Consider the following 20,232-nt stretch of genomic DNA (forward strand, 5'->3'; position numbering starts at 1 on the left):
ACCTGGGTGGCTCAGTTGGTTGAGTGTCCGACTTTGGCTCAGGTCATGATCTCGCAGTTTGTGGGTTTGAGCCCCGCATCAGGCTCTGTCTGTGCTGACAGCTCAGAGCCTGGAGCCTGCTTCAGAGTCTCTGTCTCCCCCTCTCTCTGCCCTTCCCCTGCTCAAAAATGAATAAACATTAAAATTTTTTTAACTGTTTTACCTTAATGAAGTTTTAGAAAATAACACAACATTTAATTTATTCCTTTCTTAGCCTCTTTATCATAAAGACTGAAAAGAGGCTTTTGAATTCAAAAAGAAAGAGTGTATATATTCTTGTTGGTCATTTTTGTCTTTCTCTTTTTTTTTCTCTGTAGATTTGATAGAAGGTGTGGGAGTTTCTGTAGGTTTCAGATAAGTGGATAAAGTATTAGGAAAAGAATTGGAAGGATAATTGCTACCAAAGGACAGACTGAAGAGAATATAAAAACCTAGTAATAAGAGTTGGTCCAACTTAGAATTGACTACAGAATCATTTGCTCTGAATGAAGTAAATGAGATCTTATGTAGAAGATACAGAGTTTGCTTCATTTGCCCTACATTCTAAGCTTGCATATAGGAACTGTTTTTTGCCTGTCTTTCTAATCCATAGCTGGTGAAAATGTTACCTGCACTATACCTGATGGTGTGCCAATAGATATCACAGTGAAGTTGATGGTCTGCCTTGTACATCTCAACATTCTTGAACCACTTAATGTAAGTAACATTAAGATCTGCACTTGAGGGGCGCCTGGGTGGCGCAGTCGGTTGGGCGTCCGACTTCAGCCAGGTCACGATCTCGCGGTCCGTGAGTTCAAGCCCCGCGTCGGGCTCTGGGCTGATGGCTCGGAGCCTGGAGCCTGTTTCCGATTCTGTGTCTCCCTCTCTCTGCCCCTCGCCCGTTCATGCTCTGTCTCTCTCTGTCCCAAAGATGAATAAACGTTGAAAAAAAAAAAAAAAAAAAAAAAAGATCTGCACTTGAGATACTTCAGATAAAATCACATTATTTTCTTTAGATGACAAGTAATTGTAAGTTTACCCTAGATTTCACATTTTTCAGTAACCCAGGAAGTCACCATAAGCATCAAATTATTTGTGTGTGAATATCTTACAAAAGCTGAACTGGGCTTGTAATAATTTGTTTCCCTTTTCTTTTTTTAAGTTTATTTATTTATTTTGAGAGAGAAGGAGAGAGTGTGCGCATGTGAGCTCAGGAGGGGCAGAAAGAGATAAGGGAGAGAGACAATCCTAAGCAGTCTCTGCAACGTCATTGCAGAGCCCAGTGGGGGGCTCGGACCCATGAACTGTGAAATCATGACCTGAGCCAAAACCAAGAGTTGGATGCTTAACCAACTGAGCCACCCAGGTGCCCCTTGTTTTCCTTTTTAAATGAGAACAATCCAGAGATCAGAATTTGAGATTGGGCTTTTTAGACAGTTGGTAAATTCTGAAAGTTCTTCCCTTTTGCCAGCTTTGGAGTATTTCGTTGAATAAAAAAATTTATTGGGCATCTGCTTTGCAGACCTTAGGATAAGGTATTGAATATAATACACAAACCCTGCCCTCATGGATCTTTTATTCTAATGGGAGTAAATGGATAACAAAATAAATATGCAAAATATAGGATGTTAGTTGGTGGTACATACTCTGGAAAAAAATCAAACAGTGAAGAACAGAGAATATTGGGAGTAGGAGGGTGGTCAGGAAAGCCCTCTCTGAAAAGGTGACCTTTGAATAATGACAGAAATATCAGCAAACACAGAGTCCCTGAAGCTTGGGTATGTTTGTCTTAGCAGAGAAAGAGCACAGCAAGTCAGTGTTGTCTTAGCTCCTGCCATGTCTGCTTACACCAGGCCTTCAAAAGTAATGTGTGGCTCAGTCGGTTGAGCATCTGACTTCAGCTCAGGTCATGATCTCACAGTTTGTGAGTTCAAACCCCACGTTGGGCTCTCTGCTGTCAATGCAGAGCCTGCTTCGGATCCTCTGTCCCCCTCTCTCTCTGCTCCTTTCCCACTTATGCTTGATCTCTCTCAAAAATAAATAAACATTAAAAAAAAATACTTTAAAAGTAATATGTTGAATGAGTGATGGTAGTATGAGTTCTTTCTAATAGAGAAATAGAGATTCAGAAATGAATAGAAAAATGGTTATTTAAAGCTGTTTTCATTAAACCTTGCTCCTTTTCGGTTTGCTTCAAATAACTGATAGACATGTGAAAAGAGAAATATACCTACATGTCCATATTTGTAATGATTGTTTGACTTCAGACTTTTATTTTGGGGTCTAGCCTCTCTTGACAACACTAGTGGAACAGAATCCTGAAGATATGGGAGACCTCTATCTAGATGTTGCTGAAGCTTTTCTGGATGTTGGTGAATATAATTCTGCACTTCCCCTCCTTAGTGCACTAGTCTGCTCTGAAAGATACAACCTCGCAGTAGTTTGGCTTCGGCATGCAGGTAATACTTCTTTGTGGGAGGGAGAAGTTTTAATCATATAAACAGGCAAGAACTTACTTTCCAAAGTGGTAATAATTATTTAAAATATTAATGTCTTGGTAAAAGTGAAAGTATTTCTAGTTTCAGGGCAGTTTTTTGAAAATCAGTTTCTTTTGTCTGCTTGTTTTTTGAGTATAGTTGACACAGTGTTACATTAGTTTTAGGTGTACAACATAGTGATTCTGCAACCCTATGAATGTTAGTATTTTAAATTGTCATGGTATGCCACTATATGATTTCCCCCACATTAATGCTTTGGAAGAAAGATTTACTTAATGCTACCGGAATGAAGTAGGACTAACCATGTCCTTGGTAAAAATACTTTATACAAGTCATTTACCTGTCTTAACCATAGGCTCTGACTTCTAGTAATAGATTGTCAGACTTGGGGTGCTGTCTAATTTTGAAAGAGTTTTTATGGATTTATATTTAATATTTTATTTTGAGAAAAAATTTCATGTATTTTCAGTGTTCTTTGAGCTGCAAATGTATGCTCAAGATTGGGTTTTATGTATCATTTCATTTTATTGTATCTAAATTTATAATAATCTGAAATAAATCATTTAAAGTAAAAAAAATAGCTTAAGAAAAACAACTAAATTTCTTAAATGTATGAAATCCAAAAATATTCTAATGGGATTTTGTATTGAATCAACATAAAAGATGCATTAAAAGTTGAATAGTTTTTGTCTAAAATATTACATGATAGCAGAAAGTTCTAATAGTTCTTAAAATATTATATAATGGTAGAAAGTTTTCTATAACTAGAGAAGCATTGATTGACAATTTGGGTTATTTTGAGACCTATCACAATATGAAATTGCTAAGAACACTTAAAGATAACTCTTTACTGTTTGGATGAGTGAACATGAATACAAATGTAATAACCATCATAAAAACATTATTTGTGATATTTGAATTTAAAAGACATGAGCAGGGAGATGGAGTTTTTATTGCTTACTATCAAAGTTTAACCTAAAGATGATACTCGGGAGAGAGTTGAGAAATTCGAAATTTGAGAAAGCAATTGAAAGTGAAAGAACCATTTTAGGAGGTAATTGTAATGAAAAGGGAATGAGATGGAAAAGGCCTAGATTAGTGTTGTCGCTGGAGAGTTCAACTGGTAGGATTTAATGACTGATTGGCATAAAGTTTGAGGAATAGAGCCCAGTAACTTCCCTTCTGAGAACTTACCCTGAGGAAATAATTGAGTGAGATGAGGGGAGGTAGTTTATATTGGGTATCACAAAACTCAGGAGCCTGGCAAATAACGAAAATGAGTGAAGTGGGCAAGTGAAGAGGCGCAGGGCTTGGGGGGAGAACTGGAGAGCCCTCTCTAGAGGATGCTGCTGTTTCTCAGCATAGGCTGATGTGCCATGTGGGAACAGGAGAGTGTTGCCAATTCAGATTTGTCAAAAGAATCCGGTAACTTAGAGTTCATAAAAATCCGAAATTTAAAAAATGGAGGCCATGTATTGTTTTTAACAGCACTGTGGCCTAACAAAACACCTCTGTGGGTTAAATAGGTTTGCCAATTTTTAGACATGGTTTATATACATGAAAATGTTTACTGCATTGCTATGTATTAGAGTATAAATTCAGAAATAACCTAAATATCAGATAATATGGTTAAATAAATAGTTGAATGTTATAACCATTCAAAATGCTAAGGAAGATGTGGGAAATGTGGAAAGTATAATGCTAATAAGTAAATAAAGCAGAACCTCAAAGTGTATGTATGTGCTGATTACATCCTTGTAGCAATTTGGATTTAGAGAAATCAATAGATGGATCAATCAGTAGATGGAGATTAGAAGGAATGGCTGTTTTAAAGTATTAGAAATATGCAGACATTTCATTTTTATAATTCTTTAAAGTGGAATATTTTATATTTAATATTATATTTTATATTAATTTTATATTTAATATAAGAAATATTTAATATTTCTTTAAAGTGGAAAAATAATTTTGGCAAGCTTACAAATCTGTAGATCATATTTATTATGCTTTATTTTAACATCATCTTAGAATGTTTAAAGGCCTTAGGCTATATGGAACGCGCTGCGGAAAGCTATGGCAAAGTGGTTGATCTGGCCCCCCTTCATTTGGATGCAAGAATTTCACTTTCCACCCTTCAGCAGCAGCTGGGCCGTCCTGAGAAAGCTCTGGAAGCTCTGGAACCAATGTATGATCCAGATACTTTAGCACAGGATGCAAATGCTGCACAGCAGGTAGGCCATGTCATGTGAAAGGAAGTTTTCCTTGGTGGATTGTGTTTTTGAACTTTTTCCTCCATTAAGGATGTGTATACGGTTTGTACCCAAAAGATTTATTTTAGTGTATTAAATTCACTGTTTTTGAAAAGTAATTTTGAATTTAAGTTTCAGCCTCTTGTTAGACACTGTAAGTTATGTGTCTAAAATGTTGGATCTTAAGTTGTGAAAGATCATAAAGCAAATGTTGTTAAGGTTTGGTTTCTAAAACAAAACTCTTCTGGGGCGCCTGGGTGGCTCAGTCGGTTAAGTGTCTGACTTCGGCTCAGGTCATGATCTCACAGTTTGTGAGTTCGAGCCCCGTGACAGCTCGGAGCCTGGGGCCTGCTTCAGATTCTGTGTCTCCTTCTCTCTCTCTGTCCCTCCCCCCACTTGTGTTCTGTCTCTGTCTCTCAAAAATAAATAAATGTAAAAAAAAAAAAAAAAAATTAAAAAAAAAAAAAAAACTCTTCCATGCAGACAAAACAACTTACAGCAAAGGAATCTTGTCACATTCATTATCATGTGCTTATTTATTTAGGAACTGAAGTTATTGCTTCATCGTTCTACTCTATTGTTTTCCCAAGGCAAAACGTATGGTTATGTGGATACCTTACTTACCATGTTAGCCATGCTTTTAAAGGTGGGTAATGGTCTTTCCTTATGTTAGTGCTGTTGACTGTTTAAATGTTTAGAATTTGATTTAAACATAGATTATAGCTATTTTATAACTGTTCTACTCTCAAACTTTTGAAAATGAAAGTCAGATATAGACAAAAGACTTAGAGGTTACTGGTATGTATGACCTTTGAACAACATGGGAGTTAGGACCATCAACCCTAACACAGTTGAAATTCGCATATAACTTTTAACTTCCCCAAAACATAACTACTACTAGCCGACTGTTGACTGGAAGCCTTACTGATAACATGAACAGGTGATTAACACATATTTTGTGTGTTAAAGGTATTGTGTACTGTATTCTTAAAATAAAGGAAGCTAGAGAAAAGAAAATGTTGTTAAGAAAATTATAAGGAAGAGAAAATACATTTATAGTACTGTACTATAAAAACCCATGTATAAGTGAACCTGTGCAGTTCAAACCTGTATGGTTCAAGGGTTGACTGTAACTGAAAGTTCTACATGAAAGTGTAAACTTGACTGTAGGTAGAGTAAGTGAAATAAAGTCTTTGCTAGTACAAATTCAGAAAAGTGAGAACCATAGTGTTGTCAGTTACTGGCTTTGTAGACAGTACCACGTGCCAAAATTGTTCACTTTGCAAAAATGTTTTCCATGTGTGACATCATTTCCAAGTCTAGCTTTTTTTCAGGGAAGTGGTTATGTGTGCATGTACATATGTTATAAGTTAATGTGAATTGCCTTCTTTTTCCCTGCTAAGGTAAGCAGTGTGATCTAAATTCCCTTGGGAAGAAAAAAATAAGTCTGTTCTCTTTTAGGTGTTTAAATACACAGTAATTTGGCCTTTTTTTTTCCCTACTAAAGAAGATTTCAGATATACCTGTGGTACTTGTGACCCATAGATTTTCTTTAAAAAATTATATGACTGGAGTGCCTGACGGGCTCATTTGGAGGGGCACAAGACTCTTGTGGTTGTGAGTTTGAGCCCCATGTTAGGTATGGAGATTACTTAAAAATAAAATATTAAAAAAAGTATATGACTAAAAAAATCTCAAATTGTTATTTTAAATTCAGGTAGCAATGAATAGAGCTCAAGTTTGTTTGATATCTAGCTCCAAATCTGGAGAGAGGCATCTCTACCTTATAAAAGTGTCAAGAGACAAAATATCAGACAACAGTGACCAAGAGACCGCAAATTGTGATGCAAAAGGTAATTACTTTCATTTGCTTTATTGCATAAAATGTGACTGAATTCAAAAAATATTCATGAAATAATACCTGATAGTAACTTAATTGAAAATATACCCTTTTCTGGGGCACCTGGGTGGCTCAGTCAGTTGAGTATCTGACTCTTGATTTTGGCTCACATCATGATTTAGCGTTGTGGGATGGAGTCCCACGTCCGGCTCCCCGCTCAGCATAGATCCTACTTAAGATTCTCTTTCCCTCTCACTTCCTCTCTCTCTCTCTCCCTCTCCCTCTCCCTCTCCCTCTCGCTCTCCCTCTCCCTCTCGCTCTCCCTCTCCCTCTCCCTCTCCCTCTCCCTCTCCCTCTCCCTCTCCCTCTCCCTCTCCCTCTCCCTCTCCCTCTCCCTCTCTCCCTCTGCCCCTCTCCTCTGCTCTCTCTCTCTCTCTCATAGAAAGAAAAGAAAATACACCGTTTTCAAATAAAATGAAATTTCTAATCCAGATCCTTCAAGTATAATAAACTCATTTGATGTTAAAAGAAGAAAAGGAAGGCTACATGTAAATACTTTACTTTTTAAAAATTAGAAGGAAACCATCTGCTTGGATCTCCCTGTGAAAAACCTAAACAGAATTTTTGACCTTTTAAGAAGAAAATATGTTATTTTAAGAAATTTGTGAAGATTAGATGGCAATATAAATTACTATATTTGTCCAGTCACTTCAATTACATGTATTTCATTCTCTGTTAAATTCATTTTTGATAAATGTAGCAATAGTCATAGAAACTCTAAAATAAATTGCTCTGACCTAGTCTCGAGTAATTTGATTTTAAAAGGCGTCTATATTTAGTAATGCCTCAGGTATGCCTCAAGTATGTTTGGGTGAGGTTGAAAAGAGAAACTTGAAAAGAGTCTCAACTGGAGGTATCAGTCTGTCAATGTGTGCAGTGTGCAATGGAAAAGGGTTTTAAAATCCAGAAGAGCTGAATCTCTGTAAGTACATTATGAGGACCTAACGTAAGTAGGTTTTGCAGGGGAGGAGAGTCAGGAAAGGAATGAGGATCAGCTGCTCATAATCTAGATATAAATGCCTCAGAAGCCTATCTCTACAGCTCATGGATTCTGGGCCCATCTCAAAGGTAGACTCTGCTTCATGTGTTTAAGACTATATTTTCTTATATTTTTCTCTATATGTGATTCTGTCGATTTCTGTGATTATTATTCGATTATGTGATACTGATTTCTCTTTCAGTATTTTCTCATTTCAGGTCCATTGTTGGTTTTTCTTAGGTTCATAAAGGGGTTTTTTTGTTAATTTCATCATGGTAGGGATCATGTTACATTTGTGTACCAGGATAGGATGAACAAGGTCTCTTTATGTTACATGCATCTTTGTACTTTTTTTTTTTTTAAGTTTATTTATTTTTTTGGAGAAAGCATGAGTGAGGGAGAGAGCACAAGTGAGGGAGAGGCAGAAAGAGAGGGAAAGAGAGAATTCCAAGCAGTCTCTGCGCTGTCAGCACGGAGCCCAGTGTGGGTTTGAACTCACAAACTGTGAGCTGAAATCAAGAGATGCTTAACTGACAGAGCTACCCATGCATGCCTGTACTCTGATTTTTTCACTCAACATTTTCTCACATATGTTTTCTCATGCTGGTCTCTTCATAGCTATTATCATTAAGGAATGTTTAATACTCCATTGGATAGCAATCCCATAATTTAATTATTCCCTTATTATTTTTTGATATATGGTTGTTTCTGATAATTTTCTTTTATAAATAATACTATGCATTTATCCATATTTTTGACTATTTGTGTAGGATATATTCTCAGGAGAATTACTGGGTCAAAGACTAAAAAATTTTTATAGCTTTTGATATTTCTCGAGTTATAAATTTATAAAAAAGGACGCTCTTACAGACAAGATTTTGAAGGAAAAGAAATTTGGAGGCAGAGAAAATATTAAGATTATAAAAAGATCAAGAACAATCTAAATCTTGAAGTCCTTTGCTAAGCAAACTTTTGAATTCCTTGTATGTGCAGAATCCTGTATCTGACTGCAGTCATGGAATACTCACTTACTTTTTCTGCCCTGGAGGACCATATATCCTAGCTAGCACTGACAGATACAGATGACATAGCTGGACTTTGTAGAGGACAAACCAGAAGTAAGAATTACCTGGGGTTGTGGATTGTTAGGCAGAGCAGAGGGCTGGTGTTGAAGTAGTGTAAGCAGAAAACTATCCACTTCATCATTGTCTAAAGAGTGTTGGCAAGAATTCAGGCCCATAGGAATGTGTGTATTAAATTTAGCCTTAAAATTGATCATAGGGATTTTTCTAATATTGTTATTTCTGAAAATACAGTGTCCTAACTGATTTTCACTGGTATCATTTTAGCAATATTTGCTGTACTCACAAGTGTCTTGACAAAAGAGGACTGGTGGAACCTTCTGTTGAAGGCCATATACTCCTTATGCGACCTATCCCGATTTCAAGAGGCTGAGTTACTTGTGGATTCTTCACTGGAATATTATTCATTTTATGATGACAGGCAAAAACGCAAAGAATTAGAATACTTTGGTCTGTCTGCTGCAATACTGGACAAAAATTTCAGAAAGGCATACAACTATATCAGGTAGTTTTCCAATAACTTATTTTAGATTCTTTGAAAGAGGATGTGTATTTACTTTGATTTAGTCTCTCATACTCAAGAATTAATAAATTGTTTTAACTCTCTTGTGGCTTACAGGTAAATTCAAATCATTGATGATTCTCAGAGGCATGCCCTCTCATGTATTTAACCTCTTGTACCTCAGTCTCCCCATTTATAAAATGGATATTATAATATTACCTCCTTGTAGGATTATTGTGAGAGTTAAGTGAATTATTATAGATATGGCCTTTTAACAATGTCTGGCACACACTGTTATTAGCTGTTACTCACTGTTCATTGTACTGGAGCTGTAGTGGGCTGGGGGAGAATAGGTGAAACTTAAACTACTTGATTCTTTTTTTTTGGTTTAAAAGTTTTGTTAAAAAGAACAAACAAGATGTAGAAATACTAACTCAAGTAGCATCTTCTGAGAAAAATCACTGTGTGAGTGTTTAGGCTTAAATATGTTGCAATAGTCTGGTTTTCATTGTAGGAAAATGTTGCTGCGCTGAATGAAGTATTTCATTCTTAGAATCAGAAGTTTTTCTTTTTACATTATTTTTTACCCTCCCTCTCTGTCTGCAATTTTAGGGTGATGGTAATGGAAAATGTCAATAAACCTCAGCTCTGGAACATTTTCAATCAGGTTACCATGCATTCCCAAGAGGTACGACATCATCGCTTCTGTCTTCGCCTAATGCTGAAAAACCCAGATAATCATGCCCTGTGTGTCTTAAATGGACACAATGCATTTGTATCTGGTAGTTTTAAGCACGCGCTTGGTAAGTGTCCTATATGTGACTTTGTCAAGTGTGGATGGTATGATGGTTAACAGCCGGGCCTGGAGCAGAAAACTACCTGTGTTTATGGGGTTTTTTTGTTTGTTTGTTTGTTTGTTTATTTTTGAGACAGAGAGAGACAGAGCATGAACAGGGGAGGGGCAGAGAGAGAGGGAGACCCAGAACCGGAAGCAGGCTCCAGGCTCTGAGCCATCAGCCCAGAGCCCAACACGGGGCTCGAACTCACGGTCCGTGAGATGATGACCTGAGCTGAAGTTGGATGCTTAACCAACTGAGCCACCCAGGCGCCCCTACCTGTGTTTAAATAGCAGCTCCCTCATGGCAAGTTATTCTACCTCCCAGTGCTTCAGTTTCTTTATCTCTGAAATGGAGGTAATGATTGGACCTGCCTTACAAATTATTGTGAAAATTAGATGAGTTAATGTAAAGCATTAAAAAAAATGCCTGGCATATACAGTAAGTAGCTGTAAGTGTTGGCAGTAATGATAATAATGAATATTAGTATTTATTTTTTTTTACAAAGCTTTGGTTCAAAAGGCTGAAGTAAGCCAATAATTCTCCTGCTTAGACTTGTTTGTTTTCTAAATAATTTTCATTAATTATGGATGCTTTGCAGGGTGCCTGGGTGCCTCAGTCGATTGAGCATCTGACTCTTGATTTCTGCTCAGGTCATTATCCCAAGGTCATGGGATTGAACTCTGTATCAGGCTCTGTGTGGATCGTGAAGCCTGCTTGAGACTTTCTCTCTCTCTCCCTCTGCCCCTCTCCCTGGTTCATGCGGTCTCTGTCTAAAAAAAAATATATGTGTGTGTGTGTGTGTGTGTGTGTGTGTGTGTATGGATTCTTTGCTACCTGATTTTAATTTGCTATAGTACAAAAATGGATTTAAGATTTGCTGATAGTTTGTTCCTTAAGGAGACAAGTCTTTATACCAAGGTTTATTTACATTGTGCTTGCTAATTCTAATTAAACTCAGGGAAAATTAATCACTTGAAATTTTCTATAATAGGGAATCAGAAGCAAATTAGAAAAATACCTGGCCAAATGTTTAAATTTAAAATGAGGCATGTATCTCTTGCTGCCTAAGAGCTAGTGTTGCCCAACTCACTTGACAGTAACCTTGAACATCAGATGTTGAAACTTACCTCTGGTGTGTGTGTTTTGGAACTGTTTGTTTAATGGTAAGAAAATATAAAACAGATATATTATTTTCCTATATTTAGGACCTTTTGCAGAAGGTAAAAATAGAAAGTGCAAATGGCAGTCTACCATCTGTGCTGCTAAAGAGATTCTGTGGTGCCATGTCTTCTGGCACAGAGCTGGAAAGAATAGAAGTTTTTACCTATGTATGATAAATTATAGATCATCCCTTTATAAAAAAATTTGCTTAAAAATTTGCTTATCAAAAAAATAAAAATTTTGCTTAAATTCCCCTGTCTCATATGGATAAACTTTTGACATGAAGCAGTTACATATGTAAATACATGGAAACAAGGAAAACATGTTTTTCTCAGGAAAAACAAAGTAGTGCTCCATTTGGGAAACAACACCCATAATCCTAAAAAACAAAACAGAGCTATTTTTCTTTTTTTCATCTCCATGATCTATCACATTTGAATTTATAACAAAAGAATTCACCAAAGACACATTCCCTTGTTTCTTTTAAAATAGATTTAAGATCGGGGCGCCTGGGTGGCGCAGTCGGTTAAGCGTCCGACTTCAGCCAGGTCACGATCTCACGGTCCGTGAGTTCGAGCCCCGCGTCGGGCTCTGGGCTGATGGCTCAGAGCCTGGAGCCTGTTTCCGATTCTGTGTCTCTCTCTCTCTCTGCCCCTCCCCCGTTCATGCTCTGTCTCTCTCTGTCCCAAAAATAAATAAACGTGGAAAAAAAAAAAATTTTTAAAAATAAATAAAATAGATTTAAGATCTTAAAATAGACTTAGGATCACAATTGGTAAATTATTTTGGAAGTATTACTCTACATGGAAATGTCTAGCTGTGCCTAAAAGAAGGTTTTAGTTGCTCATATTTAATCTGGGTGATCAGGATATATTTATAGGTAAATCCTCCTAATTTTGTTATATTTTATACATTGTTTTAAAATTTCAAATTAGTGTGCATCTGATTGATATTTTAAAATGTACACCTTGCATATGTTAAAAATCAGTACTGTTTAGCAATAAAGTATATTTGAATAACTGAAGAAATAGGGAACTATGCTCTTGTCACACCCATCTGACACCACTGTTCTTTTTTCAGGACAATATGTGCAAGCCTTTCGCACCCATCCCCATGAACCTCTCTATAGCCTGTGTATAGGCCTAACGTTTATTCACATGGCCTCTCAGAAGTATGTATTAAGGAGACATGCTCTTACTGTGCAGGTAATTCATTTAGATTTCTCATTACTTGGTTTTATGTTCTTTAAAAATGAATATACTTAATGCTTTTGTTGTCCTGCTTTAGAAGGAATACCTGCTTAGTATACATACATGTTGGGAGTTCCAACACCTATCCCTCTGTTTAGCACTCAGCATGGACTCAACATCTAGTGGTGGTGCTCCTGGCTAAGACTTATGTAGCCATGTAGAAAGGGTACACAGCCAGATCACAAAGAGGACACAGAAGAGTCTGGAGGCTTCCTTAAGACTTTGGAGCCCCTAAGACCTCCAGTCTTCTAGGTCCTGATGACTGATTTATTGTAAATCAGTTTTAAAAATACATAATATATATATCTAGTAATGTATGAATATGTGACTGTGTTGACTGTTTCTTTACATCACCACCAACAAATTGCTCTTTTAAAGTTTTCATGGTTGTAGTCTTTTTATTTTCTTGTTTACTTTTTTATATAGTTTGTCTTCTCTAATAAGAATGTAGGGGCGCCTGGGTGGCGCAGTCGGTTAAGCGTCCGACTTCAGCCAAGTCACGATCTCGCGGTCCGTGAGTTCGAGCCCCGCGTCAGGCTCTGGGCTGATGGCTCAGAGCCTGGAGCCTGTTTCCGATTCTGTGTCTCCCTCTCTCTCTGCCCCTCCCCCGTTCATGCTCTGTCTCTCTCTGTCCCAAAAATAAATAAACATTGAAAAAAAAATTAAAAAAAAAAAAAGAATGTAAACTCCAAGAGATCAGGGATTCTATCTGTCTTGTTTACCACTGTATCTTTAGTACTTTTGTGTTGTTTTTATATGTTTGACTCATGTAAAGACATGTTTTTTAAGTAGTTATGGAAGGAAAAAAATGTTGACTTGAATGGAATAGCAGGATTCAGTAAAGGAATTTTTCATGTGGGTTTGGTTTTTAAAGTAAAATGGTTAAAAGAAAGCCTAAATTCAAATGATGAGAATTGTTAAAGCTAGGTGTTGGGATTCATTATAATGTTCTCTTTACTTTTGTATGTTTGAAATTTTTCATAATAAAAAGTAAAACCAAAACCAAAAGACAATTGTGATATTTATCGACCTCTTGCTCTAAGTTTTTTTCTCTCTTAATGGATACTTTTGCTGTTTTAGGTAATGTAGGATTGTTTATAAATTAAATATATAATGAGCACCCACTGTGCTAGGAGTGGGGATATAGTAGTGAATGAGAATACAGGCAGAATTCCTTACCCTCATGAAGCTTATATTCTGGTAAACATTAATAGGAAATTTTTATGGATTGATTCATTACTAAATAGTTAAAATAGGGGTGCCTGGGCTCAGTTGGTTGAGTGTCTGACTCTTATTTCAGCTCAGGTCATGATCCCAGGGTTGTGAGATCGAGCCCCACATCAGGCTCCTTGCTGAGTATGGAGCCTGTTTAAGATTGTTTCTCTTACTCTGCCCTTCTCTCCCACTTATGCTCTCTTTCTGTCTCTAAATAAGTAAATAAAAAAAATAGTTAAAGTATGTAGTTTTTGCCTGGTAGGGAAAAAATTTATGTACTGCACAGTAATTTAGAAGCTAACTTTCAAATCACTGGTATATTTAAACAGCAGTGTTTAGTTGGTTGGAGATTGAAATAAAACAAGAAGTGATGGGTGTATGGGGGTTTGTTGTCCTAATCTGTCTACTTTTGTGTATGTTAAACATTTTCCATTAAAAAAAGTTTCTAAAAACAAGTTTCGTTGTAAATACCGTGATTCTTAAATTGTTTTAATTTCTTGTGAATCTATTTCCTTATGCTACATGATCATAATTAATTTTCCTTTGGAGTAGTTAAAAACAAACTAATTTCATATGTTTTAATATCTTTCCTACCTTCTTATTATACTGTGAAAGTAAATCTTATAATGCTGCCCGTATTTAATATTTTATGTACAGTGTATATTACTTGGACACTTTAGTGAATAATGTGACAAAAATGTTTGAAAGTAACACAGTTAATGTAAAAAGGACTCTTTTATTTCTATTCCATTAAATTTTTTGTTTGTCAAAACTCTTATCGCCTAAGAGATAAAGTGGCTGTCTCTATTACCTAGTTTTTAAATCACTAAATATTTGAATAGTGTTTCAGTGGTCTCCTAAGTTTGTTAAAAATTTCTTAAAATGCAGCAGGTAATTCAAATCCTGTTACTGTATCAGAAGACCTACAAGTTTATTTGGGTTGCAGTAATTCATCTGGGCTTATTATTCTTTCTCAAATTTTTATCTTTAAATTTGTCATCTTAAAATAGGAAGATTTGCTATTTCTCTGAGACTAATAGTTTGTCTGCTTTACTTAACAGAACCATGATTTTCAGTGGAGTAGAAGTTATAGTCACCTATAAATATGGGTTATTTTATTATGCAGAAAGTATGAGTTTAGTGAACATAATTATTTTTATTCCTAAAATGCATTAATTCTAAAGAATTCATTAATTTTTTTTTTTATGAAGAAAAATTTGTGACCATTTATCAGAAAGCAGATCACCCAGGAAATAGTTGCATTTTATAGTCTATACTCACAGCTGGAGATTATATTTATTTAATTACTTAACATAGGACACTTGCACTTTTGCAGTAGGTAACTTTCTGCAGCTGGTAACTTGAAGATGCATTAAAGGGGAAAATGAATACAGTAAGAGATGAAGCAGGTGCTTTTTGGACACTGTGACACACGTGGAGCCTGCAGTATTCTATCTGTGTTCTGATATTTTTTCCATAAAGTCTTTGAGTCAGAAGCTTTCAGGGGAAGAATAATCAAGTTTTTTGGGTTAAGAGGTTATTAAGGTCCTGAGAGGTAACTTACAAAAAAGGTACCATTGACCCAGAAAGTTTAGGTATACTTAAGTGAGTTTGTCCCTGAGAAGAAACCTTTCTAAAATTACCATTTTAAGAGCTTAGATTTTATATTTTGCTCAAGCTTTTAGACATCTTGAATCAAGAAGTTTATGGGCCTCAGGGCACCTGGGTGGCTCAGTTGGTTAAACATCTGACTTCAGCTTAGGTCATGATCTTGCAGTGATGGTGCAGAGCCTGCTTGGGATTCTCTCTCTCTCCCTCTCTCTCTCTCTGTGCCCCTCCCCCACTCATGCATGCGTGCTCTCTCACCCTCCCCCCCAAAAAAAAGAAAAAAAAAGTTTATTGGCCTCTAATGTCACAAAAGCCAACTTGGAACCTTAAAAACAATCCTGTGTTCTTAAAGATTATGGATCTTTGACAGTTTTAACATTGGACTTTGTTTTCTGTAAATATTTTTGTCCTTAAAAAAAATAAATCTTTCCTTTATATCTTCGGAAGAGCTCTAGACTAAATTGTGATATAGCACTATGCCACAGACATATGTTCTTTCAGGATGAGATTGTGTCTCTTTTAGAGAGAGCACAAGCGGGAGGGGCAGTGGGAGAGGGAGAGAGAGAAGCAAGCAGGTTCTACGCCCAGTACAGAGCCCTACATAGGACTTGGTCTCATGACCCAGGGATCATGACCTGAGCTGAAATCAAGAGTTGGACACTTAACTGACTAAGCCATCCAGGCGCCCTTTTTTAAATACTTGTATTCTGTACAGAATATACCTGGCACATATAGTTGTTCAAATATATACCGGTCAAATGAGAATAATAATGAATTATCTTTTTCTTTTGGGTAGGGCTTTTCCTTTCTTAATCGATACCTCAGCATACGTGGGCCTTGCCAGGAATCATTCTACAATTTGGGCCGTGGCCTTCACCAGCTGGGGCTGATTCATCTTGCAATCCACTATTATCAGAAGGCCTTGGATCTCCCTCCACTTGTGGTAGAGGTATTGTATGATTTACTTTAAAAACTGAGGAGTCATTTCATTTCATTTCATCTAGAGAGAAGTGCAGTTAGCTTATGTTGTGGTCCAGATAGTGAAATAAATTACATATTAGAATTGATTTTTTCCAGGGGCACCTGGGTAGCTCAGTTGGCTAAGCGTCCGACTCTTGATTTTGGCTTGGGTCATGATGTCGTGGTCGTGAGATCAAGCCCTGTGTTGGGCTTTGCACTGACAGTGTGGAGACTGCTTGGTATTCTCTCTCTGTCTCTCTCTCTCTCTCCCTCTCCCTCTCTCTCTGCCCCTCCCCTGCTCATGCATGCACATGCTCACTCTCAAATACACATTAAAAAAGAAAAAAAAAGAATGCATTTTGTCCATATTGAATGTGTTTATTTAGCAACAAGTAGATCTTTGACATTCTTACCTTATGACCTGATCAGCAACCATGTGGACACATATGACTTGTGGTGACCATTTCAGTTACCCTAAGGTAGCCTCTGTGGTTATTGGTATGAGCTGGGAGACAGAAAGCCTGACTATTGAGTAATACAGCCATTGTTCATTTCAAAGTTCAAGTGTAACGAACATATTTCTTTATAAAGATGAAAGGCCAGTATGAATTTAGTTTTAAGATACTGTATAGGGTAAAGTGTTGCCAATACTATGACAATCTGTGTTTAAAGTCTAATTCTTATTTTAATTTCTGAAGAATTTATTTTTGAGAGAAAGAGACACAGAGTGCGAGTGGGGGAGGGGCAGAGAGTGAGCGAGACACAGAATCTGAAGCAGGCTTCAGGCTCCAAGCTGTCGGCACAGAGCCCAGCGTGGGGCCTGAGCCCACGAACTGTGAGATCATGACCTGAGCCGAAGTCTGACACTTAGCTGACTGAACCACCCAGGCACCCCTAGTTGCTAATATTTTTAAGTTGCATTCGTAATCCTCACATGCCCTCACAACTGTTTTCTATTACCCTATTTCTATTACCCTATTTGTATTAAACAAATAAATACATATTTTTATAGTTACGCTGATGAAATGCATACACTTTTATATTTTTTATTTCATAAATGCCTTTAAGTATTGCTCCTTAAGCTTTATAGGTATCATTTTTAATTGTTGCAGATATTTTTACAGTTGACTCCAAAACTTTGTATTGGGGAAGATTAGTATAGATCTAACCTACTCCATTGAGTTCATTGCTTTGCTATTAAGTAGAAAAAAAGGTAATAACACCCCTAGGGTAATTATTATTATTAATTTGCTGTATGCCTTCCTAGACTTATTCTTTATATGGCTTTCTATTATATAGTACAGGTATTTCCCATCTGGTCATTTGTGTTATGATTTCTTTTTTAGATGCATAAGTTTTACATTTTTTAATGAAATCGTATTTTTTCCTTTATAGTTTCTACTTTTGCCATTGTACTTAGAAGGGCCTTTCCTACCCAAGATTATATTATTATTCCACTATATATTTTTTTCTTTTATGGTTTCATTTGTTTATTCTTAAATGCTTAATTCATTTGGAATTTTATTCTGCTATGGCTTGTGGATGAGACTTTTTCTTTAACTTATTGGTTTAGACATTTAAAATAATTTAATTCTATAGTTGTTACAGTGATTAACTGAATCAGTATTACCTAGTAAAAATTTAGAACCAAGGTATATATGCCTAGTTTTGTACTTTTTTTTTAGTATCATGAATGTTAAGCTTTTTGAATACTTCTACTTAATGAAACAGTATATATAACTGTTTATAACAGTATATAATTCATTCATGTATTTTTCCTCGTAGGGTATAGAAGTTGACCAGTTAGACTTACGAAGAGATATTGCCTACAACTTGTCTCTAATTTATCAGAGCAGTGGGAATATTGGAATGGCTCAAAAGCTTTTGTATACCTATTGCTGTATATAAAGTACCTCAGCTGAGAAAGAAGCATTGGTGCTGTGTGTGGACCAATATTTTCTGTCTAAGGGCTAAGTATTAACTAAGTATTAACCTGAAATAGAAATGACAGTTTGAGAATTATCATTGTATTTAATTTTTAATATGTGATAATGATCTTTTGATAGATATGCAAAAGTATCATTCCAAGAGTTTGTACATTGTTCTATCATTTTCTTTTATCATTATTTTTAGTAAAATTGTCCCCAAAGGTGAAATGGAGAATGTTAGCCTTTAAGCCAGCTTTGAGCTAAATGTGCTCATTTTTTACTCATACCATTTATTCATCTGTGCATTCATTACTATGTATTAAACACCTATGTACCTTGGAATATAGTAAGACAGATGTGACCTCTCAATACAGTTCTCTAAATACAGAACTTGAGCAATATATTCATTTGAAAGAAATGTTTGCTACATTTCTACCTACATTATCATTGACCTTTCCATTTCTTAGTGCCCTGTTACTATTGCATGGGCAGTTTATCAGGTACATAGAAAAGGATGTTATTGAAGGAAAGACAAGTTGGGACTCTTTCTCATATCAGCACAATTATGTAATTGACTTAGCTCCTAAGAAAATTATTTGAAATGGTTATATAGTAGGAAGACACATAATTGAGTTAATCTTTTACTTTTCACCTTCATGTGTCTTAGTTGTATAGATTGCTGGGCATAATTCAGAACATCCTGTTCCAAGACAAATTAAAAAATGCATTACAAATGTTGGTGGCTTTCTGACAAAAAAAAATGTAGAAAAGAGAGGACCACATTTAATAATATGACCTAGTTTGCATTTCAAGATCACTAGGAATGTAGGAAGATTAGAGAATTCTATGTATGGAGTAAAGTATTGCTGTGATAAAGTTAAAAAGATAGATGAAAATTTTTTACTTAAATATGTTATGTTCTTGAATCTAAGATAACAATAGTTTTAAGATATACTTTTGGTTTACTAACAGTTTTTGAGAGTTTCTTTTTAAGGGAAAAAATGCTGTAATAAGTGTGTGTTTGGATTATATGACGTATTCTAATTGTGAGAGGGAAACACGTATGAGACTTAGGATCAAAGAAATAGTATGAGGGCTTTTTAGGAATTCTTACCACTACAAAGTAGTTGAAAAGCAAAATTTGTATATAATAAGTAAATGTATCATGTATTCTGTGTGTGTGTGTGTGTGTGTATTTAAATGTGTATATAATTTAAATAAATTGTATTTTTATAATTGTTTCACATGCTTATATATTTTATTTCATGCCATTTGCAGGTAATGATGAAGTTAACTGATAGAGTATAAGTTAGATTTGCATCTTGGAATCTTAGGGAATTGAGTATTCTGTGTTCTGAGTTTTTCTCTTGAATTAAACTCAACTGGCTGTGACTCCAGTTGATCTCCTGAACAGCCTTGGAGGAAATAATAAATCTCTCTAGCAGTCTTCTTTTTAAAAATTTTTTTTTTTATTGTTTATTTATTTTTGAGACAGAGAGAGACAGAGCATGAATGGGGGAGGGGCAGAGAGAGAGGGAGACACAGAATCGGAAACAGGCTCCAGGCTCTGAGCCATCAGCCCAGAGCCTGACGCGGGGCTCGAACTCACGGACCGCGAGATCGTGACCTGAGCTGAAGTCGGACGCTCAACCGACTGAGCCACCCAGGCGCCCCTCTCTAGCAGTCTTCTAAAAAAAAGTTGATATTGCATGAATTTGTTTAGCATTTAAAGTCATAGCTACCATTGCTGAGTGTTTACTACGCTACTCTGTGCCAAGTACAGTGCCAGATACTTTAGATACATGATCTCTGGTCCTCTCAGAGAATCACCTGCAAGGTAGGTGTTATTGTTGGTCTTACTATTATCATCTCCATCTTATAGATGAGAAATTAAGTAGCATGTTGAAGATCACTAGCAAGCTCCTTGCTCAGAGACATTCCTTCATGGGAACACAATTCCAGTTCAGAGTTACAACATAAAAATTGAGCATAAATTTATTTTAGAAAGAAAAAGGAGAATGGCACTTATATTTTCTATCCTCC

General features: G+C 36.1%; 1 protein-coding gene across 2 annotated transcripts in view; it reads left to right on the plus strand.

Moving 5' to 3' along the window:
• Positions 1-19,430, plus strand: part of GTF3C3 (general transcription factor IIIC subunit 3) — a 40,774-nt gene extending 21,344 nt beyond the window's left edge. Inside the window, exons 9-18 of one of the 2 annotated variants that reach the window (XM_047084036.1) lie at positions 632-735; positions 2,306-2,477; positions 4,545-4,747; positions 5,310-5,411; positions 6,483-6,618; positions 8,994-9,231; positions 9,841-10,031; positions 12,309-12,433; positions 16,098-16,250; positions 18,047-19,430. In XM_047084036.1, coding sequence (XP_046939992.1) covers positions 632-735; positions 2,306-2,477; positions 4,545-4,747; positions 5,310-5,411; positions 6,483-6,618; positions 8,994-9,231; positions 9,841-10,031; positions 12,309-12,433; positions 16,098-16,250; positions 18,047-18,169 — 1,547 coding nt within the window. In that variant the 3' untranslated portion in view covers positions 18,170-19,430. The remainder of the gene's footprint in view (positions 1-631; positions 736-2,305; positions 2,478-4,544; positions 4,748-5,309; positions 5,412-6,482; positions 6,619-8,993; positions 9,232-9,840; positions 10,032-12,308; positions 12,434-16,097; positions 16,251-18,046) is intronic. The other variant, XM_047084037.1, reaches the window with a different exon arrangement.
• The last annotated feature ends 802 nt before the right edge of the window (positions 19,431-20,232 follow it).

This window comes from Lynx rufus, unplaced genomic scaffold (assembly GCF_022079265.1).
Source record: "Lynx rufus isolate CCGP_SWC_20201006 ecotype Redwood Valley unplaced genomic scaffold, mLynRuf1.p SCAF_2, whole genome shotgun sequence".
Classification (NCBI taxonomy): domain Eukaryota; kingdom Metazoa; phylum Chordata; class Mammalia; order Carnivora; family Felidae; genus Lynx; species Lynx rufus.